At 45.6% G+C, this 19988-nt stretch overlaps 2 protein-coding genes across 7 annotated transcripts in view; one reads left to right on the top strand and one right to left on the bottom strand.

The window, feature by feature from the left end:
• LOC144679077 (catenin delta-2-like) overlaps nucleotides 1–19988 on the top strand; it is a 1449546-nt gene that overhangs the window by 199612 nt on the left and 1229946 nt on the right. The window lies entirely within an intron of this gene.
• LOC144673670 (histone H2B-like) lies at nucleotides 19408–19785 on the bottom strand. Its single transcript, XM_078535399.1, has one exon. It carries the CDS (start codon nucleotides 19783–19785, stop codon nucleotides 19408–19410), a length of 378 nt encoding a protein of 125 aa, XP_078391525.1.

Here is a 19988-nt window from a genome sequence, read left to right on the forward strand (position 1 = left end):
GATGATGGCAGCATCTCATGCACCCCTCTGCCAGTGACCATCGCATCTGTTGAGACTGTGATGACTGGGGAGATGCCAGCTGAGGCACTGGCCGCTCCCTCCCAAGCGGGGCCAACACAGGCTGCACTGGTCAGAGGACAACTGCCAAGGGCATCAAGGCCAACAAGACAGCTGAGTCAGCAGGCTGTCTCCAATGCTGGTGCCAGTGAGGGGGATACACCAAGATGTAGCACTCAGAAATGTAAGTTAAAGGCACCATGAGCACAAGAGGGACAGTTCACTGGTGATTTTCTGTTAATTTATGTTTGATTTATATGTCTGCTGCTGTGGACATCAACACCAGTAATGGTAATGTCCTTATGCATTCAATGTGACGACAACATTAAGTTTTCTTTGGTTCTAATGGCCTGAGTATGCTTCACCTTTTTTCTTTCTGGTGCAGGGTACGCAGTATGTACTACTGGATGTGAGTGGCTCTAAACTTTATTGCACAGGCACTGAGTAGACTTTGGATGCAAAGGAAAGAGTCATTTCAGACATCCAGGATGGAGACGACAACACTGGAACAAGGTGGAAGCAGGTCTTTGGTAGCCTAGCTGAAGGAGCGTTGGATCAAGGCATCCCTGGCATCTCTGCTTCCCTGGAGGTTACTGAGGTCTGTCTCCACACGGTCAGCATTCTCCTCATTGTGCTCCTCTACTGATTCACTACTGGATTCATCCTCTGTGGCCTGTAGAGCTGCCTCAAGATCCTCTTCCTCCAGTGGGTTGCCCCTTGCCAGTGCCAGATTGTGGAGAGCACAGCATGCAACCACGATCAGTGACACCCACTCTGGGGGGTATTGTCGTGCTCCCCCTGAATAGTCCAGGCATTGGAAGCGCATCTTGAGAAGACCTATGGTCCTCTCTATCACTGCCCTTGTGGAGGCATGACTCCCATTGTAACGCTGCTCTACCTCTGTTCTTGGATGGCAGAGAGGCGTCATAAGCCACCTTTTCAATGGATAGCCCTTGTCACCCAGCAGCCATCCATCCAGTCAGGCTGGAGCACTGAATGGCCTCGACACCTGGGAGCATCTGAGAATGTAAGCGTCATGGGAGCTGCCAGGGCATAGACTTGTAGAATCTGCATCCTGTGATCACACACTATCTGCATGTTCATGGAGTGGAAGCCCTTCCTGTTGACGAAGGCACCGGGCTCACCTGCTGGCGCCTTGATGGCCACATGTGTACAGTCTATAGCACCCTGGACACAGGGAAACCCAGCAATTGCTGCAAGGCCTCTGGCTTACTCAGCCTGGCTGGCCTCATCCACCTGGTAAAGAATAAAGGTCAGTACCTGCCTGAACAGAGTTTCTGTCACCAGCTTGGATGCAACTGTGGACAGCTGATTGGGAGACTCCACACAGATCCCCCACTGACCCCTGGGAAGAGCCAGAGACATAGAAGTTGAGGGCCGCTGTGACCTTCAGAGCACAGGGTGTCCACCCACACAGTTGGAGCTGATCTCAGGCCCAATCGTCTGACAAATGGAGGTCGCTGTCTCCCTTGAAAGGCAGAACCTCCTTTGGCATTGCACCTACTGAGGTTGCTGCATCACTGCCTGTATACCCTGGCAGCAGGATAGTGCTGAAGCAGGATACTGGCGCCTTCTACGGCCCTTTCTGCCTTGGACTTCCTGCTCGCCCTGTGCCCCACTTCCCACAGGTCCCTCCCCTGGAAGCTGCATAGGGACACCTGGTCTCTTCTCCCTTCTGCCCCTCTTTTCCTCCTCAGAGGGGGTGCCACCAGCGGAGACCACAATCCCCATTACCAGGGTAGCAAAAGGCCGTCTGATATCTGGAAGAGTCCACATGGTCTGAATTCTCCAGGGGCCATCAATAAGTCCCCAAATGAAGTCCGGAAATGCAAACAATGAAGCCCCGAACAGAGATGAAGATGCCAAGCACCGATCAGCAACCAGCAGCAAACTATCTCCAAAACTACTCACTCTGGCAATGCTGCTAACCCTTTTTATATCTTTGGATGAGGTTAAGGAAATTATTGGCTGCCTGCCTGCCCGTTTTGCACATGCGACGAGCGCAAATTTGCATGGACAACGTAAAATCCAGCTTAATTGCCTTTTTAATGGCCTTCACTGGCCTCGTAATAGATTGTGGGCACGGCGCCGACTCACTCGTCCGCCGACTGAAATATCGCAAGAGTGCGCAATGACATTGGGACACTCAGCCGATGTCACCACGCGCTATTTTATGCTCGAGCAGGTCAGGCACCCGCCCGCCCACTCGCTGAGCGAAAAATTCTGCCCGAAGTGTTAAAAGTATTTATGTTAAAAAGTGTCATACATGTTGTGAAATATTAAAAACCATTCAAAGACCTCACCTGTCATCGAGCTGAAGGCTGACCTCAAGGAACGTGTCTTTAGCTCGTGACATCACTCGGGGTCATGGCTTCACCGGCAATCACGCTGGACGCCCTTGCTGTTTGTCCCATGCTAGGCCCTGCCGAGACTACGGAAAAGGGATGTTTGGGTTTTTTTGTACAGTCAGCAGCAAAAACGCCAAAGCTTCATCCTGTCAGGAAAATCAAGGTCATTGAGTCTGATCCTGGGTAGTGACACATCTCAACTACGAGGTGATGTTGATTCATTGTTATAATTTATGATGCTGTTTCAACCACTCGATGTGCGACTGCCTTGTAACAAACTATGTCATCCTAAACATCTGAAACCTCAGATATGAATTAGCTGTTGTCAGATTGGAGAAATGCACAGGTGATAAACAGTACTACAAGAGAGTGACAGCTAGCCATATTTAATTCAACACTAGGTGAATATTGTATGCAATGTATTGATACATTTTCAGGGTGATAGAAAACATACGATGGGTGGTTCCATTGATCACAAATTCCAGGGGTCATCAGCATCCTTGGGTAATTGCAATTAGCTTCTTGTTCCTGCACTTGCTCATGCTCTGAAATGCTTTAAGGTTTGGGTTTGTTGGATACCAAATCTATCACTTCTCTGATCTTTTGCTCAACTGACAATTAATTGCGAATAAAACTTATGCCATCCTTGCTGGAGCACAGTATTTTGCTACAGCTGAATGTTATTTCATGTCTAGCACTAAACTTGAAAGTACATCTCCTACACTCTTGCTGCAAAAGAAACGGCACTTCCAACTGTGAACCTCCTGACGGTATAAAGGGAATGATGGAGTAATCACGGTGATGGAGTGTCACAGCAAGAAATGTCTCAAAAAGTCATTGTGGGCGGCTCCATGCCTTCCAGTGAAGCATAGCTAGAATTGTGGTCAATGTCTTGTGATATCAGGAACAGCCTAAAGAACTATGCGTCCTCCAGCCCTACAGCCCTTTGAGAACTCTCTTCCTTTAATTCTGGCATCCCTCATTTCCTTCACTCCTTCCTTTTCTTCATTCCTCCACTGGCAACTGTACATTTGGCTGCCTAGACCAAAAGCACTGGAATTCCCTCCTTTAAACTCTCTTCCTCTTTTCCGCTCTCTCTTTCCCTTTGAGATGTTCCTTTAAATTCACCTCATTTAAACTGTGACAAAGGTGAGGTCGCGATGTGATAATTCAATATTACGCCGAGGCCACTGATGTGATGCACACATATTTGGGACATCTGGAAATAAAATAAAGGATGATTCATTGAGTTTTCTTTTAAGGGGACTTAATCATCAAGTTCAAAGTGCTGAAGGGTTTTGAAAGAACAGATGGGGAGAAATAGTTTCTACTGGCAGGAGAGTCGAGAGACAGAGGACACAAATTTAAGGTAATTGGCAAAAGAACTAGAGGATTTTAAAAATGCAGATGGTTGCATAGAATGCATTGCCTGAAATGGTGATGGAAACAGATTCAATATTAACTTGCCAAAGGGGATTGGATATGTACTTGAAAAGGAATAACTCGCAGGACCATTGGGGAAAGAATGTGGGAGTGGAACTAATCGGATAGCCCTTACAAAGAGCTGACACAGGCATGATGGGCTGAGTGGCCTCCATCTATGCTGTATGATTCTATGATTCTCTCATCAACCATTGCTATAAGGATAATTTTTATACTACAGCAAACGCCAGTCTTTCATTCCTAGTTAAACATGGAGCTTGCCTAGTTTAGAATTCTTTCGGTGCCACACTTAAATGCTGGCTTAGATTATGTGCTCCGGTCTTTGGAGTGTGGCTTGAATCCACAAACTTGCAGATGAGAGAGCTGCCACTGAGACAAGGCTGACATCTTGTGTATAGTGTGTTACGGAGTCAGCGTGGATGAGTTTGGGAATGGTAGCAAAGTCTCCTTCCCCTAACTGCAAAAGCTGGCTAAAATTAAATTGATGTACATGTCCATTGGACCAATTACAAGCTGCCATGCTTTGGAGGGATGCAGGTGTGACTTTTGTATTCCTTTATTCCCTCCCCCGCCTCCCCCCCTGCCCTCCGCATCCCCCCACCACCAAAGCGTTGTATTGAGTTGCTGGTCTTGGGATATAGTGCACTGAAGAGATGCTAAATGTAAATAACGGACTCTGCACAGCGAAGAGGAATTGTCACTTGGTTAATTTATGTTTTATTTTGGGAAAGCGAATTCATGTTTTATTTTTTAAATGCACTGAACAAAGCAACACATTGGAATATTACAACAAAGCGGCCATTTGTTATTTTCCGTTCCTGACCAAGTTACATTTCGCACAACGTGCAGGCTGATGTTAATTGAACTCGAGCTTGAATCAGTTGTTGCCTTCAAACATGATGCTGGTTTTCTTGGGGATTCTTTGGGGTAAAGGAAGTAAACCCCCCCCAGAAACACTTTAGTAAGATAAATAAATTGTCTCATCACTGCTGCATCATGGAAAAAAATATAGTCAGTCAAGAATGTGTGTAGTACTGATTAATAGCCACTACCTTTGTGTATAGCATATTGTAATAATTATAGAGAGAAGTACTTTATAAATTAGACACCTAATCTGTATATGCCTTGATGATTGCTAATTACTACACCTTGCTATTCACTTTGACTGCTCAGAGATGAGGCCTCAGTTCAGCATTTTCACCATTAATTCATTTAATTCTTCCCTCCTCCCCTCCCCCACCCCCGCCACCACCTGAAATGTAAGTCTACTTTGCCATAATTATAATCAGAAGTAGGGGAGTGAAATAATGAATGCACTGGGCAGAATAGCACATTAAATATTACTGAGTCACTTTCTAAATTGGTTTGACTGAGTTTAAGATCAAAACCTATTTGCATAGAACATTCGGGGGAGTTTAACCTTGAAAATTAACTGTCATCCTGAAAGATCAATGGACAGTAACGTTAGAAACAACTTGTGTCGGTCTTTGAGACAAGTGAAGTTTAGAAAACATTTTTGCTGGGAAGGCACATCTAGAGGAAAACAGTTTCTTTCACATATTCGGAACATATTCCGATGGCTAAACTACATAGGGCTGGATTTTACAACCCAAATCGGGTGGTCTGCCTACACCCTCAACCGCCCCCCTTCCACCCCCACAGCAACAAAAAAATTGGCACGATTAACATGGTGTTTGCAATATGACATCTTCATGCCAGTTTCCCAAAATACAGAAGGTGGGTGGGCACCAAAATCGGCAGCCCACCCGCCATTTTGAAATCACCAATTAACAAGCTATTAAGCTTGTTAACAACCCAATCATCCACAATTTTGCATTGCCCACTGCATTTTTCAGGTGTTTTACGGGAAAATATTCAGGAGTATTTTTTTTATGACAGACACAACAAGGCAGCACAAAAACATTAGAAAAGGTCTGCCACTGGGGCCATGGTTGAATGTACCAGCAGATTCTGCTGGGCAAGGTGGAAAAGTCTGTATGTTTTTAAAATTACATTATTCTATCTTTTTTGAACCTTTAATAAATAAATAAACACATTCTGAGAGTCGGGGGGCCTTTACAGTTCCAGCCGTGACTGACCTCCTGTTTGCAGCAGTACCCCTCTGCCGCAAGACATCCTGGACGAAAGTCCTGATTGGGGGTGGAGCTAATTGGCCAACTAACGCTTGATTGAACGAGCTGCGGGGGTGGGAGTGGGAGCTAGCAGAGCACTCAGTTTCCATTCTACCTCCCTCACCCCAATGAGAAACATAAAATCCAGCCCATGGTGAAGAAATGGTTAATTCAGAACTCATGCCAGAAACTTAAAGCAGGTGAAGAATGATGGTAACCATCTCCTGTGACGCTACTTAACACCCATGGGAGGCATTAACATAGGTTCACATTCCAGTGAAGCATTGATAGAGAGCTGCACTGTCAGAGATGCCGTTTTTCAGATAAAAGATGAAACTGAGGTCCCACCTGCCCTGTCAAGCGGACAAAAAGATCCCTTAGCCCTATTTCAAAAGAGGAGCAGGAGAGTTCTCCCTGGTGTCATGGGCAACATTGACCCCTGAACCAACATCACAAAACATCTTATTTGGTCTTTTACTGTTGCGGCACAATGCTGTGTGCAAATTCCTGCCTTAGAGCAGTGAAGACACTCCAAAAATGACTGCAAACGGTCATCCTGAGGTTATGAAGGGTGCACATATAAATTCAATTTCCTTTCTTTTAAATAGCTTTCCATTAATGCCCTGGTGACTTAACATTTAAAAGATGAAGGGAATGTTTATTGGTGAACTTCGTAAGCTGAAAGCTCTCAAAAGCATTACATAGGTGCAATATTTCCCAGACCTGATGGAGAATATCTTTTGATCTATTTTATGAAAATTAAATTTAACTGTGGACATGATATGGTCTCTACAGGTTGCAAAGTCAGGGGCCACTGTAGAAGACCAAGTAAAATCAAAACAGAAACCATGCAAAATACACTCGAAGGTTGATTTCAATTTTTTACTCCCCTGGTGTTCATACTAATCTCGGCGACATTTCCATTAACTCTCTACCGTGGTGCAAAATTGTCCTCACTGGCAACTGTATTGTGCACATTCCACTCAACACGCACTTAAATCTGAGAGAGACATATATGAAGCCCTGGCAATGACATTCTCCTGCGATTTTAATGAATCAGTTGTCTTTTTTTTAAGACTTGAAAGAACTTTACAAAATGGTGGCATTTACTCTGATAAAATTAGTGATGAGTTCTTTCAGAGCAAGGAACAGACTGAGCAGCATTCTTTTGTCCTTGATTGTGAGTACGAAATGCCTGCAAGGATGCTTCGCAGATTTACACTTAAGTAATTTTTCTACCCAATCTAAAGGCGTACTCCATCACCCCGCCGTTCACTAAAGGGAATAAAAATATAACTGCTAATCTGAGAGAATGATTGATAGCTCAGGAGAAAGGCATCTAACATTATTGACAGCTCACACTCGCTTAAGAGTGAAATACTCGATTGAATTTTATTAAGGGTGTGCCTAGTAGTGAGTTGAGATTTTCAAAGCAGAAGAAGGGTCACCGCTGCAAAGTAATTGGCCATTCAGATGTTCCTTTCCTTTCTTTGCGAGCAGCCCTTTATTTTATTTGCTAGCAGCCACCCTTTGCTATTTCATAGTAAAATTGGCTTTATGGGCCAGGATTTTCCAGGCAGAATCAGCTGAGGCCATTGACAGAGTCATTAAACTAATTAATGGACCTTGACGGGCAGGCCGGGAGCCCTAGCGGGCATTAGAAAAAAGCTTGAAACCTCACCCATGGGCGGGATGAGGTTTCATGTAGGTTTTTAAAAATTTAATTAAAGTGTATTTAAAAGTTATGGACATGTCCCAACTCATGTGACAGTGTCACATGAGGGGACATGTCAGGGAATTTTTTTTTCTATTTTACTGATTTTTTTAATGTACAACCGATCTCCCTGAGGCTGCACTTAGTGATGAGTGCGCTCTTTTGTGCGCATGCGCGAAAGAGCGCACTCTCGGCTCAGGGAATTCCCCCCCCCAACCCCCCGCCCCCCGCCCGCACAGGGAGCGCATGGCGCTTCCGTGCGGACGTCACGCTGGGAGGGCCTTAATTGGCCCGCCCACGTAAAATGGCGGTGCACCTCCAATTGGGGGCGCCGATCGGAGGCGCACCCCTGCGCGCCTGCTCTTCAACTTCTCCCCCAACAGGGGGAAAATTCTGCCCATGGTGTATAACCTTAAGTCCATGGAGTACCTAGAATCTGTACCTTGTGGGATTTTGAAGTCTGCACAACAAAATAACTCATGCTTTTGAACCATAGAGGTTTACAACACAAAAGGAGTCCATTTAGCCCATTGGACAGAACCGCCCCAGATTTGCACTAAGTGCGGCCGCAATGGCGGCTCTCCACGCTGTATCATTCCAAACTCGCTGCATTAATTTTGCATTCCTGGGAAACACGCCATTTCCATGGTGGGCAGACTCTCATTCGCCCGTCAAGCCATCACCTACCGCTTCAATATGCCGGGCTTCATATTTAAAGTCCAACTGTTCGTACGCATCTCAGTACTTCCAGCCCACAACTGCTGCAAAGAAGACATTGTCCTGAAAGGCAAAAAGACTGCAGCTCCCAGGTTCAATGATGTGCCCCTCGAGCTTCTTTTTGATGCAGTGGAGGCTCGCCGTGATGTCCTCTACCCCCCCGCTCTGGCTGCAGGATGGGCAGCAACATCACTAATCCGGCTTGGGAGGTGGTGGCAGTGATGGTCAGTGCCAACGCCCTTGTGCAGAAAGAGAATTAATGATCTCCTCTGTTCCGCCAGGGTTAATCACTCTTCTTAACATTCTCAACTCACACACACTCAAATCCATCACACATCCATAGGGCCCTCACTCACTGCTGGTTCAAGGGACATCACCATTCACTCTCTCACACACACCTTAATATTCCTCATCCCACCCATGGGACCACTCACCACCCACAAATGCCACGCATATTTATCACCTGGCCTGGCAGGCGTCTTCCATCTCTTTAACTCCATCTCTCCATCTCTATTCATGCAGGACAAGCTGTCGCACAACAACCAGGAAAAGTCACAGTTTAGTGGAGGAATGCCTGAAATCAAGGTCCTCATGGACTTTGAAAACAGAGCCATCCAGCTGGCTGGCGAGGATCTGGACCATTCTTGTGCTGATGGTGAGGTTGGCGGTGCTCTACCAAGTGAGGATCTAGCAGTGTAACCTCCATCAGACAACCATGCTGAGAGTGATGTATCCTGTTTCACAGGCCACTTGCCATGTACTAATTATCTCTCCTTGCTTCTGCAGGCACATCTGGGAAACAGCCAACTGAATCCATGACCCAAGGTCTCCAATTAAATCCTGAAGCAACCTCTCAAGAGTAATCTGGAGGCACCCTCCTTGAAGTCCTGTCACAGCACTCACCCACACCCTCCATCAGAGCAGGGACACATACCTTGGTGTGATCTTGCTTTACAGTGGCCTCAGGATCACAATCTGGTGAGCACATCGCACTTTCTGATCCACAGTAGGCGGCGGCGGCGGCGGCGGCAGGGACTTCCCAGGTTTCCGGCACTCGGAGGACTGTTGGAGACCAGAAATTTGCTGACTCCGAGTCAGATGATGAGCCTCTGGACTTGTTCATGTCACAGTTGCTGGAGCTGCAAAGGCAAGCTCAGGAACATCAGGAAGGGATGTCCACTGCACTCCTCAGATTGCAAGGCACGATGGAGGAGTTTGTCTGCCTTCAGGCTGAGGTGATAGCGCCGACATGCCAATGCACTGAGGTCAACACTGGTAGGATGGCAGTCACCATGGAGATCTTGGTCCAGGACGTTGCTCCTGTGCTGCTGCGTGGGCTTAATTCCATCACTGACGCCATAGCTAGCTTCCAACAGTGTGTACGCGAGAGGGGCGCGGGGCAGCTCGATCTCAGTCCAGCTACCCCTTCTTCTCAAGGAGTCACCACGGGCCCTCGGACACCCATAGGGAGGAGGATTAGCAGGTGCTCCCCCTGGGGCCATCCATCCAGGTGACTCTGGGAGTGTCCGGCCCATCCAAATCCCCTCTTCCTGCGACCTCAGCAGCTCCAGCTCCACAGGCTGAGGAGGGTGCCACTGCCACACAGCAGGACCCCAAAAGTGGACCGGGGCCCTTCAGGTCTCGGCCCTCCAAAAGAGACGAGAGAGGCAGATTCTGAAGAGTTTGAACTTAACGGCTTCACTTCAGCCCTCTGGGAAATTTCTGCAGAGCAATGTATGGGAAAGGAATCTTCAAGAATGGCTGTTCTGATTACCATTTATTTCTTGAATGGTATTAGGTAGAGTTGCTAGCTACGTTCAGGTGATTTACACTTTAAACTGGGACAGAAGACCTACTGGACTACCATTTTCCCCTCCAAGCCTCTCCTATTTCCTGTAACTCCGCTCTTGCTACTGTTCCTAAGGCTACATCTAATTGAAAGATGGGAGTCAGCAGTTCTGTTCTTTTGATTGGTGGGTGGGCATGAGTAGGTGAGGGAAACTCATCCCTTCCCTTTCCCCTCTGAGAAAGTGTCCAGCTGCCAGTGGAATTGTTCCAAACAAACTTCAGGGTTTGTTTTAGTCAGGATTGATGAAATTGAGCAAGTGTTTAGCTGGATTCAGTCAGCACGTAATCACTCCAAATGACATATTTCCTCAGATTCCAGCCATACATCTTGCAAAAGCTTTTGCTGCTTTCTTGCTGAGCCTTGCCCGAGGCCATTCAGGTAACTACAAAGGGGGAAAAAAAACATCCATCCAGTGAGGACTAGTTCAATGCCTGCCTGCCGCGGAGACCTACCAGTGAGAGTGCCACCAGCATGCAGCGACAATCTGCTCTACTAAAACAGCACAAATTAAATGCAGAGAAATAGGATTAAGTTTTGGGCCAAGCCATTTGTGATCATGTAGGCTGCAAAATATGGTTTCCAGTAATTTCTTATCAGTTACCTGAGAGGAGAAAATCCCTCGATGTGAAATTTGTAAAGATTATTATATTTTTAAATAAATAAATCTCACAATATGGCTTGCCAGCTGACTGACTGTGCCATCCTCATCTTCGTTCACGTGACACACCACGCTCTCGGCTCATTGCTTTTGATCACAGAGCAAGCTATTTGGAGATGAGGGCAAGTTGTGAAGCACTTTTTGCATTGAGCCTGGAAATGTAGTTTAATGTAGAGGTCAGCCACCAACTGATGAGTTTTTAATAAGTAATTAAAGCACTATATTTATACTTTAATTTTAATTTGGATGAAGCGATTATGTCTGCAAGCACAAAGGGATTAAGTTGTTTTATCTAGAATGTTTTCTCTGTATGCGCGTGTAACTTTCAATATGGATGTACAGACTTGGGATAATGCTGATACTGTCCACCATAAAACAAAATGCTTTTTCCTCGTGTTACTGCGGTTAATTTGTTTATGGTTAAGGCCATGGCTCCAACTGTTTCCAGTAACAGTTTAATGACAGTTGCTGCAGTAATGTTCGAGGATTCGGGAACTTGCAGTTAAAGTTGGACCGAAGGCAGTCCCACATGAAGCCATTATTGATGGACTCCACAGTATTGCACTGCTGATGTACCACTCTGAAGGAAGCTGGAATTTTGCTGGCTTAAGTGGAAACAAATAGGGTGGTAAAACCCTGGAGCGCACCTGGACAAGATAAACAGGATTCAAGCTAAGTCGTTATCAAAATCTAATTATGCAAGGCAATTTAAGCACTTTTAAAGCCTTCTCAATCCTCAAGCTAACTACTTTTCTTGCAACTTGTTAGCCTTTTCTATTAATCTAATACTTAATTGCACCAGTTAGCCATGGCTGCACCACTTTTCCAATGGAGTTTTTATTCCTCAAGAGAATGATTGTACTCTTGAGAATTGTGGATAATTTTGTTAAATGATTGCTGTTGCTTATCTTCTGTCAGATATTTTAATCTTAACTTCCAATCTACCCCCGGCAATGCTTTTATAAGTGACTTTAAGTTTAAGACCCTAGTTTGGACTTAACAATGACACTTTCCAACTTCATTTGGCACAGGATTTTGCCCTTGGTGGGGGTGCTCGGTGGGGATGGTCAGGAAGCTGACCGCCGCCTGCGATCGGCACTGCAGCGTGATTTTACGCAGGCGGGCCAATTAAGGCCCGCCCAGCATAGAATGTGAACGGCGACGCTCAGCGCTGCCTTTGTGGGCAGGGGGAGGAGGGCGAGTGAGCCTAGTGTGAACTTTGTGCATGCACCCGAGAGGGCACTGAATAATATCCCTGAGGTACGGAGCTGCCTCGGAGATGAAGTGCTTTTTAAAAACAAATAAAGAGAATAAAAATGTCATAAAACATGTTCCCGCATGAGGGGACATGTTTTTAATTCAAGTGTTAAATTTCTTATTCTATTTTTATTTGCTTTAGGAAACTTCATCCCGCCCGTGGATTAGGTTGAACGGGAAGTGAAAAATTCAGGACAATTGTTTACTTAATGGTCTTAATAGGCCTTTTAATTGTCGGCAGGTGCGCTTCCCACTAACCTAACTATCGTGAGAGTGTGCACTGACATCGGCACATTTGGCCGCCGTCAACGTGTTTTATTTCAGGCTCAGGCGTGTCAGGCGTGTGCCCGCACACAAAGCTTAATATTCTGCCCATGGAATTCTGTCATTCCCCAGTGAATCATTTGCGATTAAGATTACTAATTTCCCCGTCTCATTCCATAATACTAGGTCTAAATTCACCTGTTCCCTAGTTGGTTCCTCGAGATATTGTTCTAGGAAACTGTTGCAAATGCATTGCATCAACTCATCTTACAAAACTACTTTTGCCACTTTGGTTTACCCAGTTTATAGGAAGGCTTAAGTTCCTGGAATTACTTCATTACCCTTGTGATATGCTCCTCTAAATTCCTGATTTATACCCTGTCTGATTCCATCATTAATGTTAAGTGCCTATAACCTATTCACACCATTTTCTTTGTGCTTTGTTATTTTTAGATCCACCCATTATAATTCTACATCCAGATTTTTTTGGCTAATATTCTTTCTCCTTACTGCCTTTATCACATTCTTTATTATCAGGACTACACCGGCTCCTTTTCCATTTTGACTATCTTTTCTATAAGTGGCATATCCTGGGATATTTTATTCCCAACCACATCTCAGTAATGAACCTAGGAATGTATGAAATAGGAGTAGTAGTAGGCTATTCAGCCCTTAGAACTCTACTCCGCCATTCAATGAGATCATGTCGATCATTACCTCAATTCCACATTTCCCCATTATTCCAAAACCCTTAATCTTCCTAATAATCATCTTAATCCCGGTACATCGCTGCTGGAGTCCCTCAGGGTAGTATCGTAGGCCCAACCATCTCCAGCTACTTCATCATTAACCTTCCCTCTATCATAAGGTCAGAAGTGGGGATGTTCGCTGATGATTGCACAATGTTCAGCACCATTTGCAACTCCTCAGATACTGAAGCAGTCCATGTCCAAATGCAGCAAGACCTGGACAATATCCAGGCTTTGACTGATAAGTGGCAAGCAACATTTGTGTCACAAAAAGTGCCAGGCAATGACCATCTCCAACAAGTGAGAACCTAACCATCTCCCCTTGACATTCAATGGCATCACCATCGCTGAATCCCCTACTATGAACATCCTGTGGGTTACCATCGAACAGAAACTGAACTGGACCAGCCATATGAATACTGTGGCTACAAGAGCGGGTCAAAGGCTGGGAATTCTGTGGTAACTCACCTCCTGACTTGCCAAAGCCTATCGGCTATCTACAAGGCACAAATCAGGAGTGTGATGGAATTCTCTCCACTTGCCTGGATGAGTTCAACTCCAACAACACTCAAAATGCTTTGACACCATCTATGACAAAGCAGCCTGCTTGATTGGCATCCCATCCACCACCTTAAATATTCACTCCTTCCGGCACCAATGTGCAGTGGTAACAGTGTGTACCATCTACAAGATGCACTGCAGCAACTAGCGTCATAGAATTTTACACACAGAAAGAGGCCCTTCAATCCATTGTGTCCGCATTGGTCATCAAGCTCCTATCTACTCTAATCCAATTTTCCGGCACCTGGTCCATAGCCTTTTATGCTATGGCATTTCAAGCGTTCGGCTAAATACTTCTTAAATGTTGTGAGGGTTCCCGTCTCTACCACCCTTTCAGGCAGTGAGTTGCAGATACGCCCCCACCCTTTGGGTGAAAAAATCTTTCCTCAAATCCCCTCTAAACCTTCTGCCCCTTACCTTACATCTACGCCCCCTGGTTATTGACCCCTCTACTAAGCGGAAAAGTTTCTTCCTATCTACCCTATCTATGCCCCCCGTAATTTTGTACACCTCAATCAGGTCCCCCCTCATCCTTTATTGCTCTAAGGAAAACAACCCCAGCCCATCTAGTCTCCCCTCATAGCTGAAACACTCCAGCCCAGGCAACATCCTGGTGAATTTCCTCTGCACCCTCTCTCATGCAATCACGTCCTTGTAGTGTGATGACCAGAACTGCACACAGTACTCCAAATGTGGCCTAACATTTTATACAGCTCCATCATAACCTCCCTGCTCTTGTATTCAATGCCTCGACTAATAATGGCAAGAATCCCATATGCCTTATTAACCATCTTATCTACCTGTCCTGCTGCCTTCAAGGATCTATTGATATGCGCACCAAGGTCCCTCTAACCCTCTGTACTTCCTAGAGTCCTACCATTCATCATATACATCCTTGCCTTATTAGTCCTCTCAAAATACATCACCTTACACTTTTCAGGATTAAATTCCATTTGCCACTGTTCTGGCCATCTGACCAGCCCGTCTTTATCGTCCTGCAGTCCAAGGCTTTCCTCCTCGCTGTTCACTACACTACCAATTTTCGTGTCATCTGCGAACTTACTGATCATACCTCCTACATTCATGTTTAGATCATTAATGTAAATTAAAAACAGCAAGGGACCCAGCTTCGTACCCTGCAGTATGCCACTGGACACAGGCTTCCAGTCACAAAAACAACCTTTGACCATCACCCTCTGCCTCCTGCCACGAAGCCAATATTGGATCCAGTTTTCCAAATTGTCCTGGATCCCATGGGCTCTTATCTTTTTGATCAGTCTCCCATGCGAGACCTTGTCAAAAGCCTTAGTGAAGTCCATGTAGACTACATCAACTGCACTACCGTCATCTACACACCTAGTCACCTCCTCAAAAAATTCAATCAAATTTGTTAGACATGATCTCCCCCTGACAAAGCCATGCTGACTATCCTTGATTAATCTTTGCCCCTCCAAGTGGAGCTTAATTCTGTCCCTCAGAATTTTTCCCAAAAGTTTCTCTACCATTGATGTTAGACTCACTGGCCTATAGTTCCCTGGTTTATCCTTACCATCCTTCTTGAATAACGGTATCACATTAGCTGTCCTCCAGTCCTCTGACATCTCTCCTGTGGCCAGAGAGGATTTGAAAATTAACATCAGGGCCCCTGCAATCTCCTCCCTTACTTCTCACAGCAGCCTGTGATACATCTCGTCTGGGGATTTAACCACTTTTAAGTCTGCAAAAACTGCTAATACCTCTTCCCTCTCAATGCTAATTTGTTCAAGTATATCACAGTCCCCATCCCTGGATCTCTGCAAACACATCGCCCTTCTCTATAGTGAATACAGACTCAAAGTACTTATTTAAAACCTCACCTACATCTTCCAGCTCCTCACACAGATTGCCAGTTTTGTCCCTAATGAGCCCTGCTATTCCCCTGGTTATCCTCTTGCCTCTGATATACTTATAAGATGCCTTTGAATTTTCCTTTATTTTACCCACCAGTGTTTTTTCATGCCCCCTCTTTGCTTTTCTGATTTCTTTTTAAAGTAACCCCCTGCAATTTCTATATTCCTCTAGGGCTTCCGCTGTTTTGAGCCCTTGGTATCTACCATAAACTTCCCATTTTTTCTTTATCCAATCCTTTACATTCCTCGACATCCAGCGTTCTCTGGACTTGTTGGTCCCACCCTTCACCTTTACAGGAACATGTTGGCCCTGTGATCTCATTATTTCCTTTTTGAATGATTCCCACTGGTCTGATGTAGATTTTCCTGCAAGTAGCTGCTCCCAGTCCACTTTGGCCAGACCCTGTTTTATCACATTAAAATCGGCCTTTTCCAATTCAGAACCTTTATTTCCTGTCCATCTTTGTCTTTTTCCATTTGAGGAACCTTCTAAGATATCATCCCTCCTTATTGCAGTAATTGACTCCTTGATCAATATTGAAACACCCGCCTCCTCTTTTACACCCCCCGTCTCGCCTGAAGATTCTATATCCCAGAATATTAAGCTGCCACTCCTGCCCCTCCCTCAACTATATCTCCGTGATAGCAATATCATATGCCCATGTGTTATCTGCCTTACTCGCAAAACTTCTTGTATTAAAATAAATGCCACCCAGCCTTGCCATGCTCCCTTGTGCCTTAACGACTATATACGCTCTGCCTTCCAGACTGATTTGTTTTTTCTTCTATACTTGTCTGTGCATCACCCCCTACTATACCATCCACTCCGTATCCCACCCCCCTGCCAAATTACTTTAAACCCCCTAACAACGGCACTAGCAAAACCTCCCTGCAAGGATGTTGGTCCCATTCCAGTTCAGGTGCAACCCATCGGACTTGTACAGGTCCCACCTTCCCCAGAAATGGACCCAGTGATCCAGGAATCTAAAGCTCTCCCTCCTGCACCAACTCTTCAGCCATGCATTCATCCGCTCTATCCGCCTATTCCTATACTCACTAGCACGTGGCACAAGGAGTAATATAGAGATTACAACCTTTGAGGTCCTGCTTTTCAATCTGCTATCTTGCTCCCTAAACTCTTATTGCAGGACCTCATCCCTCTTTCTACCTATGTTGTTGGTACCAATGTGAACCACGATCTCCGACCGTTCGCCCTCCCCCTTCAGAATGCCCTGCAGCCGCTCAGTGACATCCTTGACCCAGGCCCCAGGAAGGCAACACACCATCCTGGAGTCACGCCTGCAGGCACAGAAACACCTGTCTGTACCCCTCACTATTGAGTCTCCTACCACTATTGCTCTTCCTCTCTTTCTCCTCCCCCCTTGTGCAGTTGGGCTCTGGCTGCACTCCCCAGAGGAACCGTCACACTCACCATTTTGCAACACAGAAAAGCTGTTTTTGAGTGAGATACGCTCTTGGGCTTTCCTGACTACCTGCTTGCCTCCCTTCTTCTGATTGGTAGTCGCCCATTCCTTCTCAGACTGCACTTTCTTAAGCTGTGGGGTGACTACTTCTAAAAAGGGCCAATCACATAACTCTCAGCCTCGCGGATGCACCGCTGTGCCTCCAGCCGATGCTCAAGCTCCGAAACCCGGCGCTGAAGCTGGTCAAACCGGTGGCACTTCCTGCAGCTGTGGTCATTCAGACTGCCAGGACTCAGCAAGGCTTCTTTGACAGCATCTTCGGGAAACCTGCAACATCTACCACCTCAAAGGACAAGGACAGCAGATGCATGGGAATACCACCACCTGTAAGCTCTGCTCCAAGCCACACACCACCGTGATTTGGAACTATATTGTTGTTCCTCCACTGTCGCTGGGGCAAAATCCTAGAACTTCCTTCTAACAGCACTGTGGATGCACCAAGCCACATGGCCTGCAGCAGTTCAGGGCAATTAGGGATGGGCAATAAATGCTGGCCTAGCCAGTGATGTCCGCACCCCATGAAAGAATATTTTTAAAAATCCTCTTAATAACCCAAAATCTAGTAATCTCTGTCCTGAATATACTCGGTGACTGAACATCAACAGCTCTCTGGGGTAGAGTATTCCAAAGATTCACAACCCTTTGTATGAAGAAATTTCCCCTCATCTCAGTGACCAATCCCTTATTCTAAGACTGCAACCCATAGTTCTAGACTCCCCAGCAAGGGAAAACATCCTTTCAGCTTCTATCCTGTGAAGCAACTTTAAGAATTGTATATGTTTCAATGAGAGTACCTTTAATTCTTCTAAATTCTGAGGGATATATGCCTTGTCAACTCAAACTCTAGTCAAAAGGTAATCCTTTCCTTCTAGGAATCAGTCTAGTTGATCTTCCTTGTACTTCCTTTATGGCAAGTATGTCCTTCCTCAGGTGAGGAGACGAAAACTACAAACAGTTCTCCAGGTGTGATCTCCATAAGATTTGCATGACTGTAGTAAGACTTCTTTATTTTTATACTTCAGTCCCTTCATAATAAAGATGAACAAAGCATTTGCCTTCCTAATTGCTTGCTGCACCCTCATGTTAACTTTCTGTGATTTATGCACAAGGGCACCCAGGTCCCCCTGAATAGCAACATTTCCTAGCCTCTCACACTTAAAAAAAAATCTGCTTTTCTATTTTTCACAATACCCCAAGTATTCCATCTGCCCTGTTCTCGTCCACCTTTGCAGTCTCTATGTTTTCTCGCCATTTACTTTCCTACCTAACTTTGTATTGTCGGCAAACTTGGATACATTACATTCCATCCATCATCTAAGTTATTGATATAGATTGCAAATAGCTCAGGTCCAAGCCTTCACCTGCCCCCTCCCTCTCCCTTATTAATTTGAAGCTCCTATCTAGTGCCCTGGTTATTTAACTCACAAGGGTAGTGGAGTCAGTCCACTTCAAATGGAGTCCGTCCCGAGCTCCCTCTTTCCTCAGTACCAATGCTGATGCTCCATGAATTGAAACCCTTGCATCTCACATCACTCCTTCAGCCATTAATTTAAACCTCTAGTTTCTTTGTGCCTATACCATTTATGTATGGCTCAGGTGGAAATCCAGAGGTTTTGCCTTGGAGGTTCGGCTTTTTAATTTGCACCTTAACTCAAATTCCCACAGTAGAATCTCATTCCAAGTTCTACCTGTATCTTTGGTTCCGATGTGGATTACTACAACTAAATCCTACCCCTCCTTCTCCAAGTTCTTCTCCATCCATGAGGAGATGTCCTTAACCCAGGCAGCCAACAATGGCTTCAGGATTTCCTGTCACGGCTGCAGAGAACAGTATCTATCCCTTACCGCTACAACATTCTGTTTTGCTCCCCAAACTTGAATGGCCTCTTCTGCCATGGTGTCAGGGTCCATTTACCCATTGTCCCTGCAGTCTTTGTTCTCATTTATACCAATTGCAAGACACTTGCATTCATTAGTCTATGGCAAAGGCTGAGGCTGCTCCATCAGTGCGACCTAGCACTGAAGTGCGACCTCAATGGAGTGCTGGGAGCTTGGTGAGTTGATGCTCTCTTAAACCTTTTTCTGAAAATCTAATGTTGTTTACATCTAACGTTTAACTGCAAGTACTGTTTAATTCTAAATCTCATCCAGGGGAGATAGAAGCTATCCATTGGGGAGCAGCTGTAGGTAGTTAATTAAGAAAGCTAGCTAGAACTGTTTTTTCTGTACCTGGGCTCAGGTGTTTTTCAGTCCATTGCGGAGTTTTACTTGGAGCTGGCGTACTTGGTCACCATCTTTGTCCCTTCCGACACAGCATGCTTGGGCAGTTCCCCAGGCAGCAGCAGGCGCACGGCGGTCTGGATCTTCCGGGAGCTGATGGTGCTGCGTTTGTTGTAATGGGCCAGGCAGGAAGCCTCACCTGCGATGCGCTCGAAAATATCGTTCGTCAACGAGTTCATGATGCTCATGGTCTTGGAGGAGATGCCAGTGTCGAGGTGAACCTGTTTCATCACTTTGTAGATGTAAATGGAGTAACTTTCTTTCCTGGATCTTTTCCTCTTCTTGCCGCCCATCGTGGGCAGCTTCTTCTGCACTTGCTTGGCGCCCATCTTGAAAACCTGCTCTTTCTTCTCATCAACCATGATCACAGTCAGCTTCAGGCATACCTTTAGTTTCAGAACATATAAATTCAGACATTTCAATGCGACCTCAACTGAGTGCTGGAAGTCCAGTGAGTTGAGCAAGTTCACTAAGAGAGGGGGTGCTCCTTTGCTTTTTTTTCCAACTTTTTCACCCTGTATGATTGGTTCTTGCTCTACTACATGGGAAGAAGCCAGCTGTTTGA

This window comes from Cetorhinus maximus, chromosome 3 (assembly GCF_964194155.1).
Source record: "Cetorhinus maximus chromosome 3, sCetMax3.hap1.1, whole genome shotgun sequence".
In the NCBI taxonomy this organism is placed as follows: Eukaryota; Metazoa; Chordata; class Chondrichthyes; order Lamniformes; family Cetorhinidae; genus Cetorhinus; species Cetorhinus maximus.